The sequence below is a fragment of the Brachionichthys hirsutus genome, unplaced genomic scaffold (genome assembly GCF_040956055.1).
Source record: "Brachionichthys hirsutus isolate HB-005 unplaced genomic scaffold, CSIRO-AGI_Bhir_v1 contig_863, whole genome shotgun sequence".
In the NCBI taxonomy this organism is placed as follows: Eukaryota; Metazoa; Chordata; class Actinopteri; order Lophiiformes; family Brachionichthyidae; genus Brachionichthys; species Brachionichthys hirsutus.
In genome coordinates this window covers 206,394-234,314 of record NW_027180390.1, presented here as the reverse complement: position 1 = coordinate 234,314, position 27,921 = coordinate 206,394, and the positions used below count along the sequence as shown (strand labels likewise).

Below are 27,921 nucleotides of genomic sequence, written 5' to 3'. Positions count from 1 at the left end.
GTTTTTAGAAGAATGTTTCCGGATCTTCATGAAAATTGGCGTCGAAATTGTCTTTTAAAGTTGTTATTTATCCTCCCCTTTTTCTGACCCTAGGGGGCAAACTGCTTCCGTCTGCTGTGCTCTAATGCAGATGGACCTCAGGACCGAACACTGACCAGTGGCAAATTCCTTCTCCTCACACGCTCGCCCCTGACACCTTCTGTCACGCTGGCAATGTCAAGAGTCCCAAGTCCCCCTCCCCCTGCGGAAATGTCCAGCGGGCCTGTGGCTGAGAGCTGGTGTTACACACAGGTAAAGCGAGACGTGCGTTGGTAACATTTTAATGTCGGAACGCTGAGCTTTACCCAAAGTTTCTTCATTCGCCAGATCAAAGTGGTGAAGTTCTCTTACATGTGGACCATCAACAACTTCAGCTTTTGTCGTGAGGAGATGGGCGAGGTCATTAAAAGCTCCACCTTCTCTTCTGGGGCCAATGACAAGTTGAAATGGTGGGTGGCCAAGAGAGCTGCTACGCTTCGCCATACTTAAACATCAGTGTTTGTAATCTTGTGAAATTGTACTTAAAAAATTTTTTTTTTTATAAAATTGCCCGATCAGTAATAATCATTCACCGATTCCGCCCTCCTCCATCAACAGGTGTTTGAGAGTGAACCCCAAGGGCCTGGATGAAGAGAGCAAAGACTACCTGTCTCTCTACCTGCTGCTGGTCAGCTGTCCAAAGGCAGAGGTGCGTGCCAAGTTCAAGTTCTCCATCCTCAATGCCAAGGGAGAGGAGACCAAAGCCATGGGTGAGTCTGCTGGGTAATAGAAACCCGTCGCTGTAACAAACGGCAGTAAAGAGTCGCCTTTTTAAGATTTCAAATCGCTCCCTGTGTGGACTTGGATGTGTGCAGAAAGCCAGAGAGCATATCGCTTTGTCCAGGGGAAAGACTGGGGCTTCAAGAAGTTCATCCGGAGAGACTTCCTCCTCGATGAGGCCAATGGGCTCCTGCCCGATGACAAGCTCACGCTCTTCTGTGAGGTACGCTGCGCACCCACGTTGGTTTCTGCCCGTCCTCGTGACGCAGTGACGCTTTCTGTGAAGCTGTGGCATTATTTCGTTGCTTTTGTCGCAGGTTAGTGTGGTGCAGGACTCTGTTAACATATCTGGGCAGAACACCATGAACATGGTGAAGGTTCCTGACTGCCGGTTAGCAGACGAGCTGGGGGGCCTGTGGGAGAACTCCCGCTTCACCGACTGCTCCCTGTGTGTGGCCGGCCAGGAGTTTCAGGCCCACAAAGCCATCCTAGCAGGTAGAGGCACGACTCAGACACACCCCACATGCTGTCTTTGTTCTGTCTTTGTTCCGGCAGTTTGACATGCTTGACTGTGTGTGTGTGTGTGTGTGCATTTGTGTATAGATTTATTACCTTTAGTCTGGACTGCTTCTTGGTCCCAGGATTACTCACATGAATGTTTTTTTTGTCATCCCTTCACGTCACTGCTTTCAGCACGCTCCCCTGTGTTCAGCGCCATGTTTGAGCACGAGATGGAAGAAAGCAAAAAGGTGAGCCCAAGGTCCCAAAGGCTTTTTTTTTTTTTTAAATCTTTGGAATTCAATTGATTTTGTTCCTCAGTGGTACAGAGGCTCATTCTTTTTCCAGCTGTTTTGAGGGTTTAAAGTGAGTGAAGGATTGCTCTGTCAAAAGGCTGCACTGCAGAGCCGTTTAATGACGACAGGGAACCGTAACTAAATTGTCCTGCCGTACTCGAGGCCTGGGATTCATCCTTCACTGACAAAGTTGCAGAAGCAGAGAATGACTTTTTTTTTTTTTTTCTCAATTGTGCAAATATTGCTGTCAGAATTGAAGTTGCAGGAGAAGCAGCTCACATGTTGTTGTTGTTGTTTTCCCATTTGACATTTGCTTTTGCAAATTTAAGGTCAACATGTTTTTCATCTTTTTCAAATTGTGTTAAACATCATCATTTGTTGTGATCGCTTGTCACCATTAAACACATGAATTCAAAATGTGATACCGTCCAGCAAATACAATTTGGAGTCACAGGAGTTTCTCCCACCCCTTAAATTCTCCATCAAAATCTGGCAGTTTCTTTTTTTTTTTTTTTAAACAAGTGCTTTGCTCTATTGTTTTACAATTAAGAATGAACTCCATGTTGATAATTGAAATATAAAACATTTGCTTAGAGTAAAAACAGGCAAATAATATCTGTTTACGTACTTATTTTATTTACTTACACTTATTGTGTTTAAGTAAGCGCCTTTGATTGATGCCAAGACTTGGGTAGATATGAATGATGCGTTTAAAAAAAAATGTTTTGTTTATTATTTAAAACAATTTATTGTCAGCATTTCAAATTGGAGGACGTGGTATGTTTGAATCTCAAGTTCAGGTGCAATGCTGTAATCTAAATTTTCCCCGTGTCAGAACCGAGTGGAGATCAACGATGTGGAGCCGGAGGTTTTCAAAGAGATGATGTGCTTCATTTATACGGACAAGGCTCCCAATCTGGACAAGATGGCCGATGATTTGCTGGCAGCGGCTGACAAGGTAATAGGACAACATACATGACCAAAACATTTCACCGCTGCTTTTTGTCAGGCGTGTGACATTAAAAGCCGACATCTCATTGTCATTTTGAGACGGAAATGATTTGTAAATGCTGAACACTGAAGAAGATGGGGGGGTGTAGCCGTGTTGTGTCCTCTTGTGTCCGTTCAGTATGCGTTGGAGAGACTGAAGGTCATGTGCGAGGACGCGCTGTGCACCAGCCTGTCTGTGGAAAACGCTGCCGAGATCCTCATCCTGGCGGACCTTCACAGCGCCGACCAGCTGAAAACTCAGGCTGTCGACTTCATTAACTAGTGAGTTCGCGTGCAGACGGGAGCTCGTCATCTCTATCATTATGTCGACGGCACCTTCTTACAAACTCGGCGATCCTCAAGAACCCACAGGACATTTCGTCTCTGTGTTGCATGTTCTTTGTCTTGCCGTCGGTACTGAGAATCCCAGGGGCCAGTCTGTCTCCGCTAATTAAAGTTCCGTTGTCTTCCCCGGGGAGCGATGGCTGAAAGATCAGGGCAACCCGACTCGACTGGGTTCACTGCCACCTTCTGTGTTAATAGCACTGAATATGTCTGTGTGCTAGTGTTCAGCTCACAGAAGAGTAAAATAAGCTTTGAACACGCCACCATTTTGCTCAGTGAATATACATTTTTTTTAACACATAACTGGACTTCTTTACATGTGTGGGTTGTTACCAAAATCATGTCAGTAGCACCTTTGGAAATATAATTACTGGGATAAATTATGTGTAGAGTGAGGGGTGCCTTTATTTATATATATACTACCATTCAAAAGTGTGTGTGTGTGTGCACGCGCACGTACGTACAAGCACTTTGACATACTCCGAGATACTCATTCAGTGATTCTCGCTGTATTTGTGAATATTTCTTACAATGAGTGATGAGTCCGAGTGGTAAGGATGACAACGGTAATTAATCATGTAATTATCGCGCAATATGACCGTGGCGTCCGCCTCTGTGATTTGGCACGCCAGTACGAGCGGAGTACATCGACAATATGTACAATCCTCAAACAAAAGGATGCTATCAAGGGCATGAAGCCTTCCAAAGGCACAACTATTCTGTCTCAGTTTATGTAAGTGTACATGTAAAGGTACAATTACTGTATAAAGTGTCTACGTACCGTCCAACCCTCTTTCCCCCCTTCCTCCTCCTATTGTCTGTCTCGAAGGTAAAACTCGTAATAAAACCACATTTTATATTACAGTAATTATGTATATATATATACTCTGTATTTAAGCTACAGTATTTGAATTTGTGAGAATTGGATAATCAAGAAGGTGACCTGAGATTTATTGAAAATGAGTACTTTGCTTCTTTCTTTCTTTCTTTCTGTCCTCCAGCCACGCTGCAGAGGTGATGGAGACGGCAGGTTGGAAGTCCATGGTGGGGTCTCATCCACACCTGGTGGCCGAAGCTTATCGCTCCCTGGCTTCAGCCCAGTGTCCTTTTCTTGGACCCCCACGCAAGCGTCTCAAACAGTCTTAACAGCCTCGCAACAAGGCCTCTACATCATACACACATGTATACACATAAAAATGACACAGTTATCCCCCCCCCCCCTCCCAAAAACACAGGGGAAACTTCCCACCTTGCTGTTACTTACGACACTACCTACAGCCTCCCCCCAAATCTCCCTTCTGCCCCATCCAAACCTGCTGTATTTAGTCTCTCCTAAAGGTGGAGGAAAGGAGGGGGGGGGCGGGGGGGGCTGTAAAGAGAGGCGTAGGTGGGCTGGTGAAGTGGATAGTTGTTGTTTACAAAGAAATCACAGCGCCCGTGTCCGACATTGTACTCTGTCCAGTGTGTGGAGCTAAATCCTTCGACAACCTGTTACTTGTGATACTGGAATCCGTTCCGAAGGAAGGTACTGGACACAACAACCCGATCAGAGCCAGCTGTCGGGGAGGACAAATGCAGAAAACGTCCGTCTGTTTTATCACAAGGCTTCTTTTTGCTCTGTTCTTATCATTTCGGATTCAAGGGCCCGGAGAATCCCCCAAACTAGAGGACACATGGGTGCGAGGGACTGAAGGAGAAAAGGAAGCGGGCCTGTCAGTTACAAACTGACAGCCCCCTCCCCCCCCCGAGAAAGACAACCAAGGGCTAGTCAATACAAAGCGGATATGACACAAAATCATCCAAAAAAAGTTGGGAGACACTGCACTAAAGTCACAGGTTACCTGTCGTCACGCCCTTACCAGCAGTAAAGAAGAAAATACTGCAGGCAAGCACAGATTGAAGCAAGCGTCCTGGACCAAGACCCGGCTGGACCACCAAGAACAAATACCCTTTAAGATTTATTGGTGACAAAAACAAAGTCCCACATGCGAAACTTTTTGTTTTGTTTTAATAGTCGTGGAGGAAACATCGAGGATACAGGAAATGGCAACGCACAACTGGATGTCATTCATGGGGAAACGATATTGTATGGACTTGTCTTTGTAACCCTTGAGAGAAATTTAAATCCAAAGTGTCAACAGACAAAACAACCAGGAGGAAATCAGACATGTTAAATGTTCTTTTATAATGGATTTCTGATTTATTTTATTCCACAGAACTCCGATTTGTTCTTTTCATAAGAGTGTGTACAGACGCCAGTGGTTTTTGAAGCTGTGGAAACAAATATTTTCAACCGCCACAGTAAAAAAAATATCGTCAACAGATGTTGACGATATTTTGCAGGCATGAAGATCTTTGCAGGCATGAGGATTGAGGGGAAATGGAATTGAAATGAACACGTTTTATTGTTCAGAATGTGGAGGGGAAAAATGCACAGCAAGGCAAATCACATGGAATACATTTGCAGTTATCATTTGAACCTGGGGGTTAATGGTAATTGATAGAAGGAACCGATGTTTCTTTCCTGTAGATAATGCCGGGTTTGAGAAGTGACACTTAGTTGTTGCCATTTTTTTGTTCCCAAACGAATAAACCACAACTATTTTGTATTGAATGCAATGCAAACGTTGTCTGGGTGTTTTTATACTGATTATAACTTTGTATTGAATTATTTATTTCCAGATGTCGCATAAAACAAGAGTTGCAATCGGAATTGTTCACGAGACTTCACAGGGAGACAGATGTTTGCAGTTTTAGAAATCGGACTAAATTTACTTTACGACGGTATAAAACTCCAGTATTGTTGCATCTTGTGTTGATCCCCCCCCCCTCCCAACAAATAAATTGTTTGTTAGTGCATGTAATGTTTATATTCATATCCATAATCTCTTAATTCTTACAGATACAGTTCACATTTCTTCTCACCAAAGCATAAAACTGTTCCGCCGCTATAAGATGATGCATGTATGTCAGACTATGTCCCCAATGAATGGTTAGATAATGATTATTAATTTGTTAATTGCCGGTTAGTTCATATGATAAATTACATTTCACAGCCTTGTCATTTTATCAAGTAAAACTAACAGTAATCACATTAATTAATACACATAAGAAGGAGCGCCAATTGTATGCATTTCACAAAAAGTCTACAAGCAAGATATTGCACATGCTTTACACTACAGTAGTAAAGATCATCTTTCGAGAGAAACTTTGAAACATTTCCACAGCTCATGCGTGATTGCCGCTCCAACGTTATCCTCCGTTGCCGTCCTTGGCCTGACCTCCCGTTAACCTGTGGGCAGGCGGGCTCCTGGTTTGTGGGTGCTGTAGTCGGGACAGACCTTTTGTACCAGTCTATAGTCTGTGCTGTAGAAAGACACATAGATGCAGATCACCTGGAAGGGTTTGGAGCACGTCCACGTGGCGTGGCTCTGGCTCTGCTCCTGAGCACACGCCTTGGATGGATCATAGTTGCACAGCATTACCTTTTTGTTGCATTCAGTTTTCTCATAATCGACCCTGCAGTTGAATGTCTTTGAGTCTTTGGGGTTGACCACGCTTTGACGATCCAGATCAAAGTCCACCTCTTTCATCGGTGGCACGAGACTGACGGAGACGTTGCCCACACCCGTGGAGTTATGGTGGAAGTAGACCCTGAGAGAGCCGTTCCCATGATCCACAATCTTTCCCATTATCAGCAAATTTAATCTGACAGTTTTGATGTTTGAATAAAAGTCCCCCCAACTGAACATCCTGGAGAATTTAGATGCTCCGTGAACATTCATGATGGGACGAAGCTTCGTCTTTAAGGGTGGGTTGGAGTATGACTGTATTTCCAGAAATCCCCGCTTTGAAAGTGGAATTAAAGGGTCAATGGGTAGTTTGGTGTTTTGAATCGAACTTCCAGTTTGGGACGTCCAGCCTTTCTGTGGAGAAGCAGCTTGATCTCTGTGTTGAGGCGGTATAACGCTGAATGTAAAATTCCCACGTTGTTGTCCCAGAGCCAACTAGACAGAAAGATAAATCTACATTATAGTTCAACTATTTGGATGAATGCAAAACAAATTCTTGATTAAATATCTTCATTCCTTTTGTTCTACTTTTGCATGAATTTGACATTTTCACTGTCACCTGGATCCAATTAGTATTTAGAACTCATACTCACCCAAAACGTCCCTTCCACAAGTAGCCAAACAAAGCAGCGCATGGGTGACATCTCCATAGTGCATCAGCTGCGATTTGATGATCTTCCACTCTCACCTGAAGTTCATCAGGAGGAGTTAATTTTTGGTATCCATATCTTTAAATGTTGGAAAAGACAGGAACGCCTCTGCAGCATCCACTCACAGCACGCACACTGAGAGGCTTTTTCAGATCTCCAGATTTTTAAATCCCAGTTTTTATGTCTGCCCTCCCTTTCCCTCTTTCTCTCTCCAACTCACCCCTCGGCCCACCCAAAACGCCCCCATCTCAACACATGGTATATTCTACTGAGAGTCTCTCTCTCTCTCTCCCTATGATCTCCCATTATTTTAGGGATGAATATTGCTATTTTTATTAGAATGTACAATATTTTCACTAATGGTGAGCAGACAGGGTGATACTGACACCCTGTGGTCATATAATGAAATGCAACCGGAGCTGAGATGGGGAAACCATCAGCAGCACCCCCCCCCCCAAAGCACATTTCAGATGCTTCCAAACTGAAAGGTTGTGAGGCATTCAGGACGGTGGCCAAACAGTTTTGAACAACTCACGAGGGTTATGAAAAGATGTGACAATATTGTTTTTTAAATATTCCCTCTTAGCCTCTTTAACAGTGTGAAGGAGTGTGAACCTTATCTTATTTTATCCGATTTTCTTTTCTTTAGGTGTGTCTATTTCCAATACAAGAGAACTTATGTAATTAACCTCTTAACATAATGAGACATCGATGGGAATAAAGAAGTACCAACAACGGCTTGCAATAGGGAACAGAATGCTACTTTAAGAGGAAGCAACCTATAATATCAATAGTATCTTTAACTCTAGGGCAGCACGGTGGTGCAGTGGTAAGCGCTGTTGCCTCACAGCAAGAAAAGCACAGCTTCAAACCTGACGTGGGGCTTTTCTGTGAGGAGTTAGCGTGTTGTCTGTGGGTTGTTTCTGGGTTCCTCCCACCTCCCAAAAGCGTACAAATTGGTTACACTAAAAATTGTCTGTGAATGATTGTGTGGCTCCAGCTGATTAGAGGGAAGGCAATAATTACTGTACTAGTAAATGTACTGCTATTGTGTTCAAGATTTACAAGCATGAGCTAAATAAGTTTTATTTAGGCGTGTCTGTTTCCAATGAAACATAAAATATGCAGGTAATTAAAGTAATGCAACCTGTCGCTCCCAGGCCCTGGGCTGGTTCTTCTGCGTGTGGCTCTGGTGGGGCCGTGGGGGTCGTTTCCGGGTTGCTGTGACGGCCTGGCATGATCTGGGCGATCATGTCGCCATTGTTGGACCCGGGATGACTGCCCCTTTCTTAGGTGGAGGTTTCATGCATGCCGGATCCACCACACCAGCACCAAAACTCAATTTGAGAGTTAACTCCGCCCACAGATCTCTGAGTCAGTGGTAGTTGCTGGGTCAGTGTTTGTGGCTCTCACTATGAGACTCTCCCTCTTTTTCCTCAGATCTCCTGAGAACTTGGCGATCCAGACTTTCCTCTAGAGGCTGATGAGAACTTGATGTATTGGGACAACTCTTGGTGATGGTGGAAGGGATAAAATTAAGGAGCACAAATAAATCCATTGCACTCTCTTTTCAGAACACTGTGTATTTGTCAATTTTTGTTTGTCCGTGTTGTATGTTCACTGCGGTGTGCACAGCCCTCTACGGCGGTAAGCAAAAGAAAAAAGTAATGCAACCTGCTATAGATCTGAATGTTCTAAAAGATTAGTACAGTAATGTAAAAATAAAAACCCTCAAATGCAAATAAAGAGTTTAAAATAAAATAAAATAAAAACCCTCCTCTCTCAAACCACCTGTCTTCCCTGGCTAAAACCTGGACATTACTGTCCTCTAAGGACTGTCCCGTTTCTTTCAGGTGCAGGTTGACTGCTGAGTCGTGTCCTGAGGAGTTGTCTCTCCTGTGCTGAAGAATACGCGGTTGTTTGGTCTCCCCAAAGTCGCTGCGTTCTTCACTGCACTGGACAGTATGCACTACATTCCTCTGTTTGTGTCTGGGTATTTTGCCTTTCAGGCGGACCAGTATCTGTCTCAGTGTGTTGCCAGGTTTGAAGTTAAAACATTACAACCCATGAAAAATAAATGTCCAAAAAGATATTTTACGCAACTTTATTTTCTATATTTTCCTTTGTCATGCAAGACATCTTGGTTACGAGGTGGAATATTAAATGTCATTAATCTTTTTATACACTGCTCTGGTTTGTCTTGGATTTTGCCTGCGTATGTTCTTTATGTTGTAAATAGACACCCAAAATGCCAAACTATTCAACTACTGCTTGTAAATATTAAATATATTCTAACAATGGAAGTGCTTTAAAAAGAAGAACAAACATCATGCAAACAATAAAAAGAAGACTGAAACGCCCAGGCTCACCCATCATGTTTATGATGGATCGATGAGTGATTTATGCTAAATAATATTTGAATATATCACGGCATATGTTTTAATGTGGAAAAAATAAATGTCAGTTTTTAAAAATAAAATAAAATTGCAATTTGGTCCGTTTTCATTGGAATATAGCAGGAAGATAAATGTATTACCGGTACTCTTTCAGATGTGTTCAAATTAAAAAGAGGCTCACTCAATACATTTGTTCTGAAACTGAAGTGAAAACAACAGATCAGGAGTTCCCAACCTTTTCTATGCCAGATAAAACTTTTAATATGTTCTCCATCCATCCATCCATCCATCCATCTTCAACCGCTTATCCGGGGTCGGGTTGCAGGTGCAGCAGCCTAAGCAGGGTTGCCTAGACTTCCCTCTCCCGGACACGTCTTTTTCCGGAGGAGAGCAGTCGTTTTTTCCTCTCTCTCTTTTCATGCTTGCTCTTCTGCTCTCATCCTTCCTACTCTGTCGCTCCCACCAATGGCTACTTCTCAGGATTTGGCAGGTTCCTACTCCTCATTTAAAAAATCCCTGCACGTTTCCAGTCCAGCGTGTCATTCCTTTATGTGTGTTTAACGTGTACTGATTGTGCTTATACCGCAATTTTGCTTTCTGTAACTTCTCGAAAGAAGGCAGTAATGGCAGCACGACAAGCGTTCGCTGCAGCCCGATGCTCACTCATCGAATCTAATTTTGTTGTACTGTGCTGGCAATGCCAATAAAGTCTATACCATACCATGCCACTTCTTTCAACCCTTCCGGGGGGATCCCGAGGTGTCCCCAGGCCAGCTGAGAGACATAGTCTCTCCACCGTGTCCAGATTTTGGCCACAATACTGTCTATATTGAAATATAAATACAGTAATAAATAAATAAAATCTATATTAAGGTTAGCACTTTATTGCCTTATTGGAAACAGACACACTTTGATCAAACTTATTGAGCTCATGCTTGTAAATCGTGAAGACAATAGATGTGCATTTACAAGTGAACAAGTGTCTTCCCTCTGTTGAGCAGGTGACTTGTCCTAACTTTGCACCAGCCCAAAGTCAGCTGGGACTCCTGTAAATCTGCACTTTGATATGTTTTCACTGGAATACAGCAGGAGGTTGAAAGTTCATTTGATTAGATTGCTCTATAGATTTGTCCTATCTCTGCGGAGTTTTGTATGTTCTCTACGTGTCCGCGTGGGTTTTCTCCGGGTTCTCTGGTTTCATCGCACCTCCAAAAACATGCAAATTAGGTGAATTGTTTATTCCAAATTGTCCATAGTGAATGAGTATGTGCGCGAATGGTAGTTTGTCTCTGTGTGGCCCCGTGATGTGCTGGCGACGTGTCTGGGGTGTATTCCGCCTCTTGCCCATAGCAAGCTGGGATAGGTTCCAGCAACCCCCGTGACCCGCAAAGCGGAAAAGTGGAAGAAAATGGATGGATGGAAAAAATAAAACATTCATTCATTCATTCAGTCATTTATCATTACCTCTATTGGAATCATGCTTCACATTTTTGCCTTAGTGAGGCAAATATAAAATCGGTTTAGCATTTTTATTTTTTAAATCAATGGTTGTGAAATGATTCAGAACTGTCAGTTGTGAATTTGTATTGTTAATTGTGGATGATTTATGTACGAAGGACTTTCAACGGAAACAAGACCGCAAGGGCTTTTTTGAAATGCTCCTCTTAGACAGGATGTTTGACTTTATTTGTACTGTAATACATGCTACTGTGTGACTGTACCTGTACTCTAACATTCTATCTCATAAATATATTCATCATCATCAATTAATGTACACCACTTCTGCTATGGTTACAGAACACCTCAGGGTATGTGAGGATTCTCTTTTACAGCCTTGGCATCACCACTTTATGTTTGCAAACAACATTGTTTGAAGAGGAGTCACAGAGTCATAAGGAGTGTCCATATACAGTGTTGCACAAGAGTCTGGGTGATTCCTTTACGTATTTAACCAAACATAATCCAAATAACATAAGACTTTACTGGATTGTTTATTTTCAGAATTAATTGATTTGGACTAAAGGCACATTGCAGCATTATGCAGAGTTGAAGGTGTTTCATGTGCCCCCCGTGTTGTTGCAGATATTATCAATTCGTTTGTTACAACGGTGAGGAACAGATTGTTGAGTTTTGTTGCAAAGTTCATCATCATTGCATCTCTGTTCATGTGTGTGTGTGTTTGGCTCTATGTTGATGTTACCATTAATTTGCATGCATTTGATTCATTTTACACATTTATTTTATTTTGATTTATCTCCCTATTTATGTTCCTGTTTAATACATGCTATTCATTGATCTGATTTGGATGTTTCTTCAGTTTGTTAATTTTGCATTAAGTAAATTAATAACACAATTTAATATGAAATATATTTCTAGAGTAAGGGTTCACCTTCTGTTCACCATGAATATAAATATATCAAAGTATTTGGAAACCAAAAAAAGAAAGTTGCGGAACATCCTTGTGTAATAGGTAAGTATTTCAAAGACAAATGTATAAAGTATATAGGGTTGTTGTTTAACTTGTTCCACCCACCTAAACATTACTGCAAAGTTACCAAAATATACTCCAAATACTACTCCATAGATGTTTTTCAAAGAATCAATAAATGAGCGATAGTTTGTAGCCAAACAAAACCAATCAATGATTGATTTCATTCCCTTATCTCCATTTTCTGAAATGGGGTAGGGGAATAAAAACAATGTTCTGTAATTGAGGGTACTTAAATAGAAATCATAATAAATGAACAATCATCACGCTTAAATGGACAGGAAATCTATGAATATATTAAAATAGTTAACTAAAGATTAAACTCGATAAATACAGCATACAATATGGAACTGATCAAATAAACTGTGAAAAGTTTGTGAATTAAATATGTTAGTGTTATTTTCCGCCATTAATGAATTCCATATGCCTTGACGGATATAGTCCTTATCACTATGGTTACACTAATAGTAGACAGTTAAACTAAATCCTAACACCTTTTCACAAATTATTTGAAACCTCTTTTGCTTCAGTTGAATGTGATCTAATGAATGTATTTTTAATTTACAGAGGAGGGTTGGTTCACTTTTTACGAGGAAGCTTTTTCTATCTGAATGACTGTGTTGAACAATGAAGATGACAGATTCATGGGACTCTGCCAGATTTTACTGTATAAAGCCACGTTGCAGCCCTACCGTGAGGCATGGATGAGCAACATATGGACAGAAGCACATAAGAACAGGTAATAATAATAAGTTAATCTGTTATCCAGTCTGGGTGTAAGAAAAAGCAGGACTGCTGGGGTTTTCTTTGGCTTGAAAATTTGATTTGTTATTTTTTTTCCCCATGAAATAAATAAATAATATTTGTTCAACAGATCTGACATTTTGCCTTTCGAGAATGGCAAGCCAAATCCTGTTGCTTGTGCTGCTTTTGTCAATGATCAGTAAGTATTCAATTAGATTGAATTACGTTTCTTTTCTGTTGATGCATTAATATAAAACAATAACTGACTTCTATTTGATGACGTGTGTCTCAAAATTTGTGTTTATTTCTTTTCTTAGGCACAGCGGTTCCTCAGATTACGGGTAAGATGAAAAACACAACCTGTTAGTTTTAATTTGCTGATCTCTGAAACTGACATATAAGCACAATATCCCGTACATTTAAAACTAACTGTGACATATTGTGTACTTTTAGATATCTTCTATCCAGATGATGGAGAACTAGTCCCAAAAGTAGATGATGGAAGTTCTCCTGAAATTCAACTCGAACATCCTTTCTGGTTCTTTGGACGACAATATAGACGGCTATATGTGCGTAGAAACAATTTCAAATATCTACAAAATACATTCATCTTAGTGAGGGTTATTAAAACTCTGAAATTAGCTGTAATCATTTTAATGGAGCAATTCATATGTTGGTGTTTGAGTACTTAATTTTCAATGACTTGAGCCGATGCCTATTAATTATTTTCTCTAAGCGCTATTTCATTTGTTTCTAGGTGAATGTCAATGGAATCTTGACTTTTAACAGTCCATATTCACGCGTCACAACTCAAAGATTTCCATTGAATGGACCAAGAGATATCATTGCTCCACTCTGGGGAAACTTAGACAACCGTGGTGTTGGTGATATTTTCTACAGACAGTACTCCAGCGGAGATGTTATCGACATGGCTACAGATGACATTGCAGAGCACTTTCCAGAATGTAATGCAACTGCCGAGTGGGTCTTTGTTGTGACTTGGGTTGAGGTGCCCTTCAATGACCGGCCAAGAAGGGTAAGTCATCATACTGTTAATGTTAAATGTATATGTTAACACTTTTAACTTATTACTTCATTTACCATATATGTATTTCTTCTTTTCAGCAAGCAACATTCCAAGCAGTGTTGATCACCGCTGGCGAGCAGTCCTTTACTCTGTTTCACTATTCGACTATATCTCGCATAAGAGGACGACTAGAGGTTAGAGCTGTTAAGATTATTAGGCGTTTCCTTCAGACTATGTTTTTCTTTTTTTTTTACTATAGTGTTTAATTCAATCTGTATGCCGTAATTGAAAATGAACAAACAGAGAATATATAAAATACATTTTGCCAATGCATTTTCAGGCTGGATATGACACCATCAACTCTACCAATTTTTTCAATATCCGTGGATCATTCCAAAGTTTAAGAATCAGAAGTAATGTCAATACTGATGGTCGTTGGGCTTTCAAGACATCTTTAAGACAAACATCTTCAACATGCAATTTCAATGGTAAGACTGACCCAGTTGGGCGTCACTACACTTTTTTACAATAATGTGATCATGTGATCATCACTCCATGGTGACACATATAAAACATGAATCATCTGTGCTTTTCTTACAACTAATAATGAATGAATAATAATTATAATAATAAAATAATCTACACATTTATTATATAATGAATTAATTTAAGTTTAATACTGTATGTTCATGTAATTTGATTACATTGTGCATTGGGAGGCTATTTGATTACAATACAGTGAACAATACTCATTTGCACCTTGTTGGTGTGCCAAAGTTATTCTTGAAGGTCAAATAGTTTTTCTATGTTGGCGTCCGACAAGTTAAGACACTTAACACTTATTAATGGCCCCAGTTCAAGGTCGCATATAATCCTCCTCTCTGTTTTAAGAAATGTGTATTTTGTTCAAAGGTGGCGAAGTACAGATTGGTGACTCATTCTGGACTGACAACACCTGTAGAGAGAGATGCACCTGCACCTCAGATGGTTTGGAATGCCAGAATCAACCCTGCTCCTTTTCCCAAGTCTGTTGGACAAATTCCATTCATTATTCTTGTCAAACAGTGGAAAAACACACGTGCACCATCAGTGGTGATCCACATTACTATTCATTCGATGGCAGAGTGTTTCACTTTCAGGGAACCTGTAGTTACGTGCTCTCTGAGCAATGTGAAGGAGATCTGCCCTACTATCGAGTAGAGGGAGACAACGAGCACAGAGGAAGCACACGTGTTTCCTGGATACGACAGGTCACTGTTTTTGTAGATAATACCGCCATTGAACTTGTGAAGGGACATCCTGGTGAAGCTAAGGTTAGTTACAACGACCCAGGCTTTTTCTACTTTCATATTCATATACCATATACATGTTAGTATTTCAAAATGCACATGGAATTATTATCAAATAAATAATTTGTAGATTTATACAATGCCCTGCAATGAACTGGAAGCTTGTCCGTTGACTGCTCAGATAGGCTCCAGCAGTAAAAGAAGATGAATGAATGTTTACACAACTGTCTTTTGTCTTACAGGTCAACGGAGTCTTTTATACCACTCCATTCCAACTGAACAATGGCACAGTCCACGTTTTTGTCTCAGGTTTTTCTGTGGTCATCAGTACTTACTTTGGGTTGGAGGTATCTTATGACACAAATCATCGCGTCAGGATCCATCTACCCATCACCTATCAGGATGCAACATGTGGCTTGTGTGGAAACTTCAACGATATCCCTGAGGATGACTTCCAAACCCCTGAAGGGGAGCTAGTAACCTCTGATGTGGATTTTGGTGACAGCTGGCAAGTATCAGGGGATGGTGGATCTGGTTGTGAGCCACTGTGCGAAGGTCTGGAATGTGCTGGATGCACGGATGAACAAGAAACGTTGTATGGCAATGATGACCATTGTGGCATCCTCCAGAGCAATCCAGGCCCTTTCTCTGCTTGCCATGTAGTACTTCCCCCAGTGGACTTTGTAGAGAGCTGTATTTTTGATCAGTGTGTAGCAGGAGGTTACCAGCCCATTCTCTGTCAAGCCCTAAATGCATATGCAAGTCAGTGTCAAGGAAATGGTGTGCAGCTGCCGAGCTGGAGGAGACCAGGCTTCTGTGGTATGTCTGTCAGTGAAACAACATAGTTTTAGAATCTCCTTTGACCAAAATGATTCCCTGATGTCGAAATCAATGTGTTTTATTTTCTTTAGAAATCAACTGCCCACCCAACAGCCACTTTGAGTCCCAGGGCACAGGTTGTCCAGCTACATGTGTCAATCCAAATTCTACTCAAAATTGCCCCCTCCTTCCCAAGGAGAGCTGCATCTGTGATTCAGGCTACGTCCTGAGTGCCGGGGTTTGCGTCCTTCCCGCTGACTGTGGTTGCATCTTTGAGGGTCGCTACTACAGCTCTGGAGAAACTGTAATACTCGATGATGACTGTGGGAGACAATGCAGCTGCAGCCGTGGTTCCATGACCTGTAGCTCCCATGCTTGTGGTCCATTTGAATCTTGTGGGGTTGTGGAAGGAGAGAGAGGATGCAGACCTAACAGCTTTTCAACATGCTGGAAAAAGAGCCACGGGTTGTATCACACATTCGATGGACTGAAATACCAGTATCCTGGAGCCTGTGAATTGATCCTCGTGAATGCAACAGGATTGTCAGATTACCCACATTTTATCTTGACGACAGAAAAAGTCCCGAGAGACCAGGAGGGATTTATCCATGCGCTAAATTTTGTGACTGGGGACACACGTATCTCTATTAAAATTACAAAGAGCATCATCGTTCATGTAAGTTGGTGAAATATGCAGCATTTCAAAAGATGATGTCACAGAAATAGTGTTAACACCACATAAAACGTTTATGAAAACTTATTATTTCTGTCCATCATGCTAAAAGCTTCTTTTTTTATACAAATATTGAATTAAAACCATTAATCTGATGTGTTAACCCTAAAACAATGTTCTTTCCTAGTGAATCTCACACACTGTTTGAATGTCCCTTTAGGTGGATGGCCAGCGAACCAGACTACCGTACAATTCAGCATCCAACCAGATTGAGATCTACCGCAGCATTCACAGTGTCATCCTTAGCACCTCCTTCGGTGTAACTGTGCAAACAGTTTGGCCCCACTTTATACGCATTACTGCCCCTAGTGTCTACAGTGGCTCATTAGGTGGACTCTGTGGTGATATAAATGGTGACCAAGAAGATGACTTCCGCACCTCCAATGGCATCCTAGTAGACAACGCTCAGGACTTTGGAGACAGTTGGCGAACTGGTTCTCTAAATCCATTCTGTGTGGAAAGTGTAGATCCTGGCTCTGCAATGAATAACAACTTGGCTGAGCGTTGTGATGTTATCGGCGCCGTGCCTGGGCCATTTGCTGACTGTTTGACCTCGGTTGACCCACAGCCACATGTTGATGCATGTGTGGCGATCATTGAAGTCTCTAAAGATCCAGAATCAGCGCTATGTTTGGTCCTACAAGATTTTGCATTAATGTGTCAACAGAAGGACATCGCCATAGGTGACTGGAGGGCTGCTGTTGACTGTGGTAAGTATTTTTCACCCCTTTGATACAGGTCTTGATCAATTGAATTTTACTGCATCAAATTCTTTGTATTTCTCTAGAGAAAAACTGCCCTCTCAACAGCCATTACGAACTTTGTGGACCGTCGTGTTCCTCTACTTGCCCCAGCCTCTCTTTCCCTTTCACTTGTGACACTGCGTGTCAGGAGGGTTGCCAGTGTGACGATGGTCTTACCCTAAGTGATAACCAGTGTGTGTCACCATCTGACTGTGGATGCCATTATCAAGGACAGTATTGGCAAGCGGGTGAAGTGTTTTGGGAAGGTGATGATTGTCAGAGCTTGTGCACATGTGATGGCACTACTGCGACAGTCAGTTGTGTCCCCAGCTCCTGTGGTCCTCAGGAGTCCTGTGGTGTGGTGGAGGGTGAGTTTGGCTGCCATCCCAACCCTCATGGCCACTGCACTGCCTCTGGAGACCCTCACTACCGCACCTTTGATGGAAAGGCCTATGACTTCCAGGGAACCTGCCGCTATCTTCTGGTGGCACTTTGTAATGCCACAGAGGATCCTCACCAATTTTCAGTGGAAGCTGAAAATGAGCAATGGTTAGGGTTGGCAGTCTCAATCACAGCTGCAGTGCATGTGAATGTGTCAGGCTACCAAATACATATGTCTGGGCACAACCATATGGTTGAGGTGAGTTGAATCATTTTTCAACCGTTAGTATTAATTTTTCATGTTAAAAAAAAGGAAATTGTTTAAAAATTGTTCACCAGAGTTTATTAAAGTTAAAGATTTGTTGACATAGCAACACTCATGTCAGCTCCTAAAATACAGCATCACCAACGTTACATTACTCATAAAATGTCCCTGTTCTTTTGTTTTTTTCCCAATACTATAGGTTAATGGAATCGCAACAAATTTACCAGCTAACTTGAATGGAGGTCAAGTGTCAATCTTTATAAGTGGAGGCCGCACATTCGTTGTTTCTGACTATGGACCAAGTGTCTCCTATGATGGATGGAGTACAGTGACTATCTACGTGCTGTCTAATTACAGGTCCACTTTAAATTGATAAACACCTGTCTTTGTCCTGATTTTTGATCTGTTTCATGGGTCTTATGTAGTCCTTTTTAAATATATATATATATTGTTATTGTATTTTAACCCCAATGTATTGTTTTTGCAATCTATTTAGGATTCCTTCATTTCTTAATATTGTCTGATTTTATTCATAACCCAGTTAATGATTCTTAATATTTCTGCAACTTTTATCATTAATAGTGGACAAACATGTGGACTTTGTGGAAACTTCAATGGAAATCCTGATGATGACTTCCAGACACCTTCTGGAATTATCGTCAATACACCAGATGAGTTTGGGAGCTCTTGGAATGTGGGAGGCAGCAACACCTGCAGTGATGGGTGTGGCTCGTCATGTCCCCAATGTACCGACGACCAAACTGCTAGAGACCAATGTCAAGTGATTCAAGATAATAATGGACCATTCAGCTTCTGCCATGATGTGGTGGATCCAGCTCCATATTTCAATGACTGTGTGTATGACGTTTGTGTGTCTGGAAATGGGGGCCAAGACATTCTATGTGCAGCCATCGAGGCGTATGTCAGTGCTTGTCAATCAGCTAATGTCCGAATCTTCCCTTGGAGAGACCTCACACCCTGCAGTAAGTTATAAAGTCAGTGTGCTATTGATCATCCAAACACAGGCAAAGAAACAGACACAAGTGTCTTTGAAAAAAAAAAAACCTCATCATGTTTTTCCTCTATTTTGAAGGACTTGACTGTCAAGCCAACAGCCATCATGAACTATGTGGTACTGACTGTGATCGGAATTGTGTCAGCCCACACCCCACCTGTGACCAGCCTTGCTATGAGGGATGCTTCTGTAATAAAGGCTTCTCCAGAAGTGGGACAACATGTGTCCCTGTGGAAAGTTGTGGCTGTCAACTTGATGGCTTCTACTACAATGTAAGTTGAAGAAAGCACCAGATTTATGTCACTGTACCTGATTATTTGATCTGATATAGATGCAGAGACAGAATCAGAATTTTGACATATTTTTTGGGTGACCTTGTTCCAAACGTTGATGAAGAAATTGAAAGGGACAAAAGCTGCAAGTCAAAAATCAGAAAACAGCAAAAATAATGTTTTTTTTTCTTTCTGACTACAGTTTACAAGAAAGGAGACTTTTTTCTCACTAAACTGAATTTTGTTGAATGATCGTTCTGGCAATACTTAGAGAATCTATATTTTAGGACAACTTGTCCGAAAAGATTAAAAACAGTGAAAGAAACTTATAGCTATGTAGCTTGTATTTTACTCTTGTATTCCCTGCAGATTTGTTTTTATTTGTTTAGCAAACAGTTAATTTTATTATTATGAATTCTTTTTTATTCTCACAGGTAGGTCAGACATTCTGGTTGGATGATTGCACCAGGCGATGTGAATGCCGTCCTGCCAATGACCTGCATTGTTATGATGCATCCTGCATGCCTGCACAAGAATGCACCATCAGACATGGCCAACTTGACTGTTTTGAGCCATTTTCTACTTGCACTGTCTGGGGGGACCCACACTATACTACCTTTGATGGACAGCTGATTAATTTCCAGGGCACATGCACTTATATCATTACTGAGAGTGTTAACCACGGCCCAAATGAAATCCAGTTTGGGGTAAAAGCCACAAATAATCACCGTGGCAACAACCATGTTTCATTTGTGTCAGCTGTGGATATACATGTCTCAAGTCCACCAGACAGCGTTCACATTAGTATTGGAGTCAGCAGAAGAACAACGGTAAACTTTATTTCATATAATATTATTTATTGTTTGCCATCCTCAGAAAGAGAAATCACCTTGTGACTTCCTCTATCTCTCTTATCCCTCCAGATAAATGGAACCGAGGTGTCTCTTCCCACTTCTGTTGGAAACTTTGTTGACATAGTCAGGGATGGAAGTTTCGTCGTGGTCAATGCCACTGACGTTATTGTCCAGTACGACGGTCGGAGCATTTTGCTGGTCAGAGTCAACCGAAACCGTCTAAACAGAGTAATAGGCATGTGTGGAAACTTAAACTATGATCCCATGGATGACAGAGTTTTCCCCAATGGCACAATAGCACTCAATGACAATGACTTTGGACGCGGCTGGACGGCACCCTCAAGTCAGCCAGGGTAAACTTCAAGTCACACAGAGAATATAGTTTTTTGTTGCATTTTCTCCTTCTGTAAGATTTCAGGCAACAGAGCAAAAATATTGACTGTTGTCCATTCTGGTTTGCTAATTTAAAACAAATGACAACAATAAAATAAATCTGTTGTAAACACATTCTGCTTTCATATTTAACATAAAGTTTATATTCCAGGTGTGGAGCCACAGATGAAGACTTTGATGAAGGATTAGACAACTGTTTCTATGTGGACAAATTCCGCGAACACTGCAGCATCATCACCAACACTAATGGTCCCTTCCAGGCCTGTCACGCTCACTCTGAACCGGGGCCATTTTTCAGCTCCTGTGTCTATGATCTCTGCCAATACACAAAAGCTCATGGCATGCTGTGTATTGCTGTGGCAGCTTATGAGAGAACCTGCTCAGGACAGGGGATTATCATCCCTGAGTGGCGACCAGCCTTGGACTGTGGTATGTTTTAGCCAAGGGTGACACGTTTAGAAAGAGTCATTAGATTACAAATCTTCATATTTGCTCTCCTTGTGGCAAAACAATTTACTTTTATGTTTGAATTTAATCATTGATTTTCCCATCCTTTTCAACATTATTGTCATAGCTGAGCCAGATCCCTGTGAAGAGCTGGACTGCACAAGCTCTGAGTGGTGTGGTGAGAGAAACGGAGTTTACGGCTGCTACTGTGATGAGTTCCACAGTCAAAACACACAAGAGACGTATGGTGAGGGCAGCTTTTTTAAAAACACGGCAACATTTTTCTTTCTGACTATTAAGGTTCAGAATTGATTAATCGGTAACCAAAGTTAAGGCAGCAATGGATTGATAATTAATAAAATGGCAAAAGAGATAAATTGGGCATCAGCAATATTTTTCAGCTCACACGTACGGTTTTCTTTCACAGATGCCCAAATCACTTGTGAGAGTAGTTCCGGCTACATTTCCATATCCCGCTGCCAGCTGTTTGAGGCCGGCTTCAATCCTAGTTTACTCCATCTCCGAGATGACTCTTGCAGAGGGACAGTCCGGGACGGACGAGTGATATTCCACTATGACAATGATGACGAGCTGTGTGGGACGGTTCTGAGGGTACAGTGCACAGACAGAAGAATGCCTTTAGTGTCAATTTTCTCTGAACGGGATGATAGAACTTTAATCAACTTATATGTATTTCTAATTTCCAGAGTAACGGTACACATTTTTACTATGAGAATGCCATCCATGGGCAAGTAGAACCCAGTGAACTTATAATCAACCGCCACATGAAACTTTACCTGTATGTTAACTGTGTATACATACTGTGGGACGCTGCGTCTATGGGTGTGGGCATCAATCCTATGGAGAGGTAACGGTATCATTATTTTTTTTTTAAAATCAGTTTGTAAAATTATGTGTCACAGACTAGTGCTACATGTTGTTTATTCTACAGCATTCTGAGACGTACGCTTCCATCTGGCCATGGACAATATCTGATCAGAATGAGTCCCTTCTTGGATCCTGACTTTGAATTCCCACTGAACCATAACGGTAGCATAACAATAGAAATTTCGGAACGTATTTATGTGGAGGTACGAACAGAAGGAGTTGATGAACAACAGATTTCCAGTGTTCTGGAATCTTGCTGGGCCACACCAATCGATGATCCAGACGACCCGACACGCTGGGAACTTATAACTGCAGGGTAAAGAAGCAACTGCAACTTTATTTTGTCTTTGCATGCTTATTTCTTGTTCTTGATCGCCAAAATAAGTTGAAAATGTGAACCTCGCTTTTATTCCATAACCTTGATAACTTTACTCAGAGTCTGCCTCATAACATTTAATACCTTACTTGTGTTTCAGGTGTCCTAATCCAGAAGATGGTACCGTGGACTTGGTGCAGAATGGCGTATCCCCTGTGGCTCGTTTCTCATTCGAGATGTTCACATTTAATGACTTTACATCCATCTATCTTCACTGCAAGGTCCACCTGTGTCTTTTGCGCCACAACAACTGTTCAACTGTAAGTATGACTGTGTTCATGTGTGTGTTTGTGTGTGTACATATCTGTGTGTTTTTGTGTGTGTGTGTGTGTGCTTATGAATGTTAGATACCTACCATATCAACAGGTATGAAATCTCAGCATCCAATGTTGTTTTTTTTGCAGCATTGCTCCCCAAGTCACAACAGGCGAATTAGAAAGGATGTAACCTACCACGATAGTGCAGACATGTCTATAGGACCACTACCCATGATCGGCAAAAGCACTGGTAAGGCTCACAATATCGTTTCATACAATTTCTACTTTAATAGATAAAAGTGGAACTTGAAGTTAAGACTTGAACACAGGTGTGCCACAACGATCCCATGTTAAAACGATATTTCTGACCAAAAATGAAAATCAGCATATTTATGTAACACACCCTCTTGTCATTGTATGAATATTCTTAAAATCCATCTCTTAAACCAGTTTGCACTTACACACTGACTGTTTTCTTGCAGATGGAAAAGTGAAAAGGAGTATTTCAGATCAAATGACTTCTAAACTAATGGGAGATAAGCATGGAAGCAGGATCCACCGCATCGACTAAGAAAGTGGCACAAGATACCGTCTTTTGATTTGTTTTCCTATCTGAGTGGCCTTTCTTCTTTTGTGGTAGTTTTTGTTTTAAATCACAGAGGCAGCATAATTGACATAGTCAGGGAGGGAAGTTTCGTCGTGGTCAATGCCATTGACTTGGGATACATATTGGGATTTGGTGTGGTTGTATCTTCTTTGCTGTTATGTTTTCCATACTATATACACTTTAATTAACAAGGGCACATATGTCATAAGAAGGTGGAAGTGATAAATAAAGCAAAACATTATGTAGGGAATATGAATCATTACAAAATCAATTCCTTTGTTTTGTCTGTTTGGTGAACAGGTGGTGGTGAAGAAGTGATTTGCTCTCTGATGCATTCAGTGATTTATGGTTTATCAATCCTAATTAAGGTGTCTCTTATGACTTGTGTACAATGAATCAAGTACAAATAAAGTTTTGGTGTGCATGCAATACGGACCTCTTTTTTTTTATAAAAACGTTGCATTCTCAGACTTGCATGTAAAATATGAGGCTTTTATTTAATACATTGTTGATGATTCTGAGGTTGCTGCAATCACAACAACAATCAGGTTTAGGCTTTATTGGACATGACAAATGTTTGACATCAATTCAAGGTGATTCTGACATCTTGTGAACATCAGGTACATTTTTGAACTTGTTTGACCACCAAATGAGACTAGAGTACATACCTTCGTCAAAAACGATTAGAATATCACAGAGTAACAGTACACATTTCTTCTATGAGAATGCCATCCATGGGCAAGGAGAACCCCATGAATTTCTAATCAGCCGCCACAGGAAACTTTACCTATATTTTGACTGTACATACGAACTGTGCGAAGCTATGTCTATGGGTGTGGGCATCCATCCATTAGAGAGGTAACAGTATCATTATTTCTGCATATTTTCTTCTTTTTAAATGTGTTTATAAAATTATGTGTCACGGACTAGTACAAAATATGTATCTTAATAAGTTCAAGTGCTACATGTTTATTCTACAGCATGCTGAGACGTAGGCTTCCATGTGGCCGTGAACAATGCTGGATCAGAATGATTCCCTTCTTGGATCCTGACTACCACTTCCCTCTGACCTATAACGGTAGCATAACAATAGAAATTTACCACAGGTTTTATGTGGAGGTACGAACAGAAGGAGTTTTTTATGGCCTAATACGCACAATATATTTTACAGGAAGTACTATTTCACTTATTTTAAAATGTCAGGAATCAATCGACGTCTTTGAGAACAAGATAAGGTTTGGTTTTTGATTAACTCTGGGGATGTTATAAATCCTCTCTTTTACTGACTCCAGTCACTTTGTAGTTTTCTTTTTGTTGTTGTTGCATAATAAAGGAAGTTATATAGCTGGAAACCAAAGTCTAATCAAGGCTATATTATTTTTTATGAAGGACTACAGAAACTTATCAAAGGCAGTTAGTCCAGTCCAAAAAACTTGACCATAAAAACAATAAGAACATAAAACAGTAAAATAATGAAATAAATAGTAAAACAAATAAAGGCAATGCAAGAGACGTGATAAAAAATCCAAATAGGGCTCTCGTGACAAAGAACATTATATCGTTATAATGATACATTAGTATATGACATCATCATCCTCAATACCATTCTTTGTGGTAATATTTGTGTGTTTATACCTGTTCTTGTTGCTTCAGTATTCTTTTTGTCTGTGAAGAAAAGCGCATCCAATGTGGAAACCAGTAGATCGATCGATGGCACAATATTTATTTGTTTTAAATTATTTCCCTAATCTCAGAGCCATACGATAAAAAGAAAACCTCAAGAACCAGCAACATTTTATAAATGTTGCTTTGCATCATGCAGTTACTAAACAAATAAGTCAGATCATTGTAACTCCAGGTGTTTGCCTACAGTAAGGTTGAAAGATCTTGCAATGATCAGAAACAAATAATGTGAACTGCCATAATATCCATGATGATTTTGAAGAATTGCGACAGAATGGGAGTACCATATTATTTCTCTTCATGAAAATGTAGAGAATCATTTCAGCAGTTCCAGCAGTAAATTATTACACAGGGTGTAATATAATATATTGTCTTTGACAGTCAAGCTCACTGCATAGCGAATACGCATAATAGAAGCTAACATCATTCTGCCTTGCCATAAACCAATATTGCGAAACATCTTTTTTAACACGTTACAGGCTCAAATATTTGCTATCATATTGCTTGTTAATATGTTTATCGTGAACATGGTATAATGAATCTATGTATGATCGCATGGTTATAAGAGAAAAGTTAGAATTTGCTCATTTAACTGTAAAAAGGACATATATAATTAAATAAACAAGTAACGACCAGAGCAGCCCTCTCCAAGTAATAAATGATGTTTATGATGCCAGCTCTTAGTATATTAAGCCAACCTGAATTCCCAAATGGATGAGATGCAAAAAGGGCAGCATATCAAGTAGGAAGAGCTAATTAAATCAAAGACGTCAATTTTCCTGATTTTTATTTTGACTATTAAATTCCTCATTTATCATTAATTAAATTCATTATGTTTTATCAGCAGGTTGGATCTTGGTGCCTGACAGAATGACGACTCAAACCAACTTATTTTTGCTGCTTTTGGAGGTCCTATGTAAGTTTTATTCTGCTGTAGTTTATTTTTAATTGTACTAGACTACTCTTAAATACTTGATGGAAGTTAAATGTTGCTTGGAGTTTGGACAGCAATTCTCTGTTCATTGATTCTATGCACCTATCTGCTATGTGTTCATTCAGGTGTGGTGACTTCTCAGGCTACCAGTAAGTTTAAATTTATTAAAGCCTGTTTTTGCTCTGCAGGCTCATTGTGTTTACAATGACAATACAAACATATCAAGTGTAAAGGTTTGTTGATAAATGAGGTGCACCTTAATGTTTATTTGAGATGGTCTTGGTTAGGCATTGACTATCACTAATCTAAGAGGTGTTTCCAATATTTCTTATAAGACAAATCAACCAAATATATATGGATACAAGTTTTCCAAATAACATTTTTTCTGGCATGTAAAGTTTATGTTTTTTTTTTTTGACCTAATATCCATCCCAGGTCCCCTCTACCCAGTATCTGGAACCACAAGCTCTCGATCAGATGATGGAAGTTCTCCACGGATTGCGCTCCAACAACCTTTTTTCTATTTTGGACAAACATACAATCAGATTTATGTATGATGAATCACTGACAAAAAAAAATAAACAAATGAACTACTTTTAACAGAAATAAATGAATACAAATGAGAGAATAACTATATATAGAATAACTTTAGCAGAATTTTAGCGTGTGTGTGTGTGTGTGTGTAAGAGTGAGAGAGAGAGACTAACTAACTACTCTATTATTTCCAGGTTAACCACAATGGGCACTTGACATTTGACAATCCAAAGAGTGCATATTCACCTCAAAGGTTCCCTCTTGATGGACCACAAGACTTCATTGCTCCATTCTGGACAGATCTTGACAACAGACAAACTGGTCAGGTCTACTACAACCAGTACACAAGTGGCAACGTCCTCAATCAAGCTACATTGGACATTCGTAACTACTTTCCAAGCCTGACCTTCAATGCAAACTGGGTTTTTGTTGCAACTTGGTATGAGGTGGCCTACTATCCAACCTCAAGAACAGTAAGTCAACTAAGTTAAATAGAAAATGCTTTATATACTGTATATATAATTCCCCTATGGGATTATTAAAGTATTCTGATTCTGATAGCAGATCAATTTACAACTCTAAACTGAAGTCACTCTGAAGTCACTGTGTGTCTGCAGTACAGTGGAGCACAGAAAAAGAGCATGTGATTACCAATTCTTTTCCAGAACGCAACTGTCCAAGCAGTCTTGATCTCTGGAGGCCAATACTCCTTTGTACTGATGAACTATGGGAGAATAGACAAGACGTCTCTCATTGTGCAGGTCAGATGTAGAGCAATAGTGATGTATATTTACTGCTATGACTAAATATTACCTTATAAAAATAATGATCTGTACATTTAACTTTCAACTCTTCTAACTTCTAATCTAAGTTTCTTTCTTACTTGGATTTGCAGGCTGGTTATGATACAAGAAACTCCACTTATTATTATACCATCCCAGGATCCTTCACTCTTTCTGCCACAGGCAGTAACTCGACCTTCCGCCTGCGCAGCAATGTCAATGTACCAGGTCGCTGGGCTTTCCGCACAGATCGAGGGTCAAGAGGCTGTAGTTTTAATGGTAAAATCAGACACATAGGAAACCTACAACCGATTGCTTCATTGCTGTATTGGACTGAAGATAATGATATTAGCATGCAAATGTCCCTACCTTTAAGACACATTTTCCTTTGCTTCATTTCAAGGTGAATCCATACAGCTGGGTGATTCATTCTGGAGTGACAGTACCTGTGCAAAGAAGTGTACCTGCACCTCAACCGGCTTGCAATGTGTTAGCCAACCTTGCTCGTTTTCCCAAATCTGCCAACCAAGTGCCTTTCAGTTTTCCTGTCAGACGGTGGAGAAAGGCACCTGCACTATCAGTGGTGATCCGCACTACTATACCTTTGATGACACAGTGTTTCACTTCCAAGGCACATGCACCTATGTTCTCTCTGAGCAATGTGAAGGAGAGCTGCCCTACTATCGTGTAGAGGGCAAGAATGAGCACAGAGGCAGCACCCATGTTTCCTGGACACGACTGGTCAAAGTATTTATCTATAATGACACAATTGAGCTTGTGAAAGGACATCGCGGTGAGGTTAAGGTTAGCAGTTATGACTATGCATGAATTAAATATATCATTAT

The 27,921-nt window shown here is 40.6% G+C and overlaps 3 protein-coding genes across 3 annotated transcripts in view; 2 read left to right on the top strand and 1 right to left on the bottom strand.

The window, feature by feature from the left end:
* The first annotated feature begins 213 nt into the window (after positions 1 to 213).
* On the top strand, positions 214 to 4,073 carry LOC137914481 (speckle-type POZ protein). Its single transcript, XM_068758019.1, has 9 exons — positions 214 to 291; positions 367 to 488; positions 637 to 788; positions 894 to 1,021; positions 1,116 to 1,293; positions 1,492 to 1,547; positions 2,428 to 2,550; positions 2,722 to 2,864; positions 3,929 to 4,073. The coding sequence occupies exons 1-9, from the start codon at positions 214 to 216 to the stop codon at positions 4,071 to 4,073; spliced, it is 1,125 nt and encodes a 374-aa protein (XP_068614120.1).
* Positions 4,074 to 6,214: 2,141 nt separating this feature from the next.
* LOC137914486 (neurexophilin-1-like) lies at positions 6,215 to 7,149 on the bottom strand. The gene is made up of 2 exons (XM_068758023.1): positions 7,093 to 7,149; positions 6,215 to 6,934 (listed from the first exon to the last, which is right to left on the bottom strand). The coding sequence occupies exons 1-2, from the start codon at positions 7,147 to 7,149 to the stop codon at positions 6,215 to 6,217; spliced, it is 777 nt and encodes a 258-aa protein (XP_068614124.1).
* Positions 7,150 to 12,930: 5,781 nt separating this feature from the next.
* The window catches only part of LOC137914485 (IgGFc-binding protein-like), a 28,918-nt gene continuing 13,927 nt past the window's right edge, over positions 12,931 to 27,921 (top strand). The window contains 29 exon segments of the mRNA XM_068758022.1: positions 12,931 to 12,976; positions 13,095 to 13,118; positions 13,231 to 13,346; positions 13,535 to 13,813; positions 13,903 to 13,998; positions 14,145 to 14,292; positions 14,717 to 15,117; positions 15,336 to 15,912; positions 16,005 to 16,588; positions 16,806 to 17,355; positions 17,433 to 18,028; positions 18,234 to 18,391; positions 18,617 to 19,017; positions 19,128 to 19,321; positions 19,756 to 20,151; positions 20,245 to 20,528; positions 20,720 to 20,997; positions 21,143 to 21,262; positions 21,443 to 21,627; positions 21,723 to 21,883; positions 21,968 to 22,219; positions 22,380 to 22,539; positions 22,684 to 22,786; positions 25,886 to 25,909; positions 26,196 to 26,311; positions 26,489 to 26,767; positions 26,960 to 27,055; positions 27,190 to 27,355; positions 27,480 to 27,880. Coding sequence (XP_068614123.1) covers positions 12,931 to 12,976; positions 13,095 to 13,118; positions 13,231 to 13,346; positions 13,535 to 13,813; positions 13,903 to 13,998; positions 14,145 to 14,292; positions 14,717 to 15,117; positions 15,336 to 15,912; positions 16,005 to 16,588; positions 16,806 to 17,355; positions 17,433 to 18,028; positions 18,234 to 18,391; positions 18,617 to 19,017; positions 19,128 to 19,321; positions 19,756 to 20,151; positions 20,245 to 20,528; positions 20,720 to 20,997; positions 21,143 to 21,262; positions 21,443 to 21,627; positions 21,723 to 21,883; positions 21,968 to 22,219; positions 22,380 to 22,539; positions 22,684 to 22,786; positions 25,886 to 25,909; positions 26,196 to 26,311; positions 26,489 to 26,767; positions 26,960 to 27,055; positions 27,190 to 27,355; positions 27,480 to 27,880 — 7,191 coding nt within the window.

Excerpts from the sequence above, each read along its gene's own strand:
- LOC137914486 (XM_068758023.1), bottom strand. The coding sequence starts at position 7,149 with ATGGAGATGTCACCCATGCGCTGCTTTGTTTGGCTACTTGTGGAAGGG. Across the intron at positions 6,935-7,092 it reads TTGTGGAAGGGACGTTTTGG|TTGGCTCTGGGACAACAACG; the intron begins GTGAGTATGAGT and ends CTTTCTGTCTAG.
- LOC137914481 (XM_068758019.1), top strand. The coding sequence starts at position 214 with ATGTCAAGAGTCCCAAGTCCCCCTCCCCCTGCGGAAATGTCCAGCGGG. Across the intron at positions 1,294-1,491 it reads CCACAAAGCCATCCTAGCAG|CACGCTCCCCTGTGTTCAGC; the intron begins GTAGAGGCACGA and ends CACTGCTTTCAG. Across the intron at positions 1,548-2,427 it reads AGATGGAAGAAAGCAAAAAG|AACCGAGTGGAGATCAACGA; the intron begins GTGAGCCCAAGG and ends TCCCCGTGTCAG.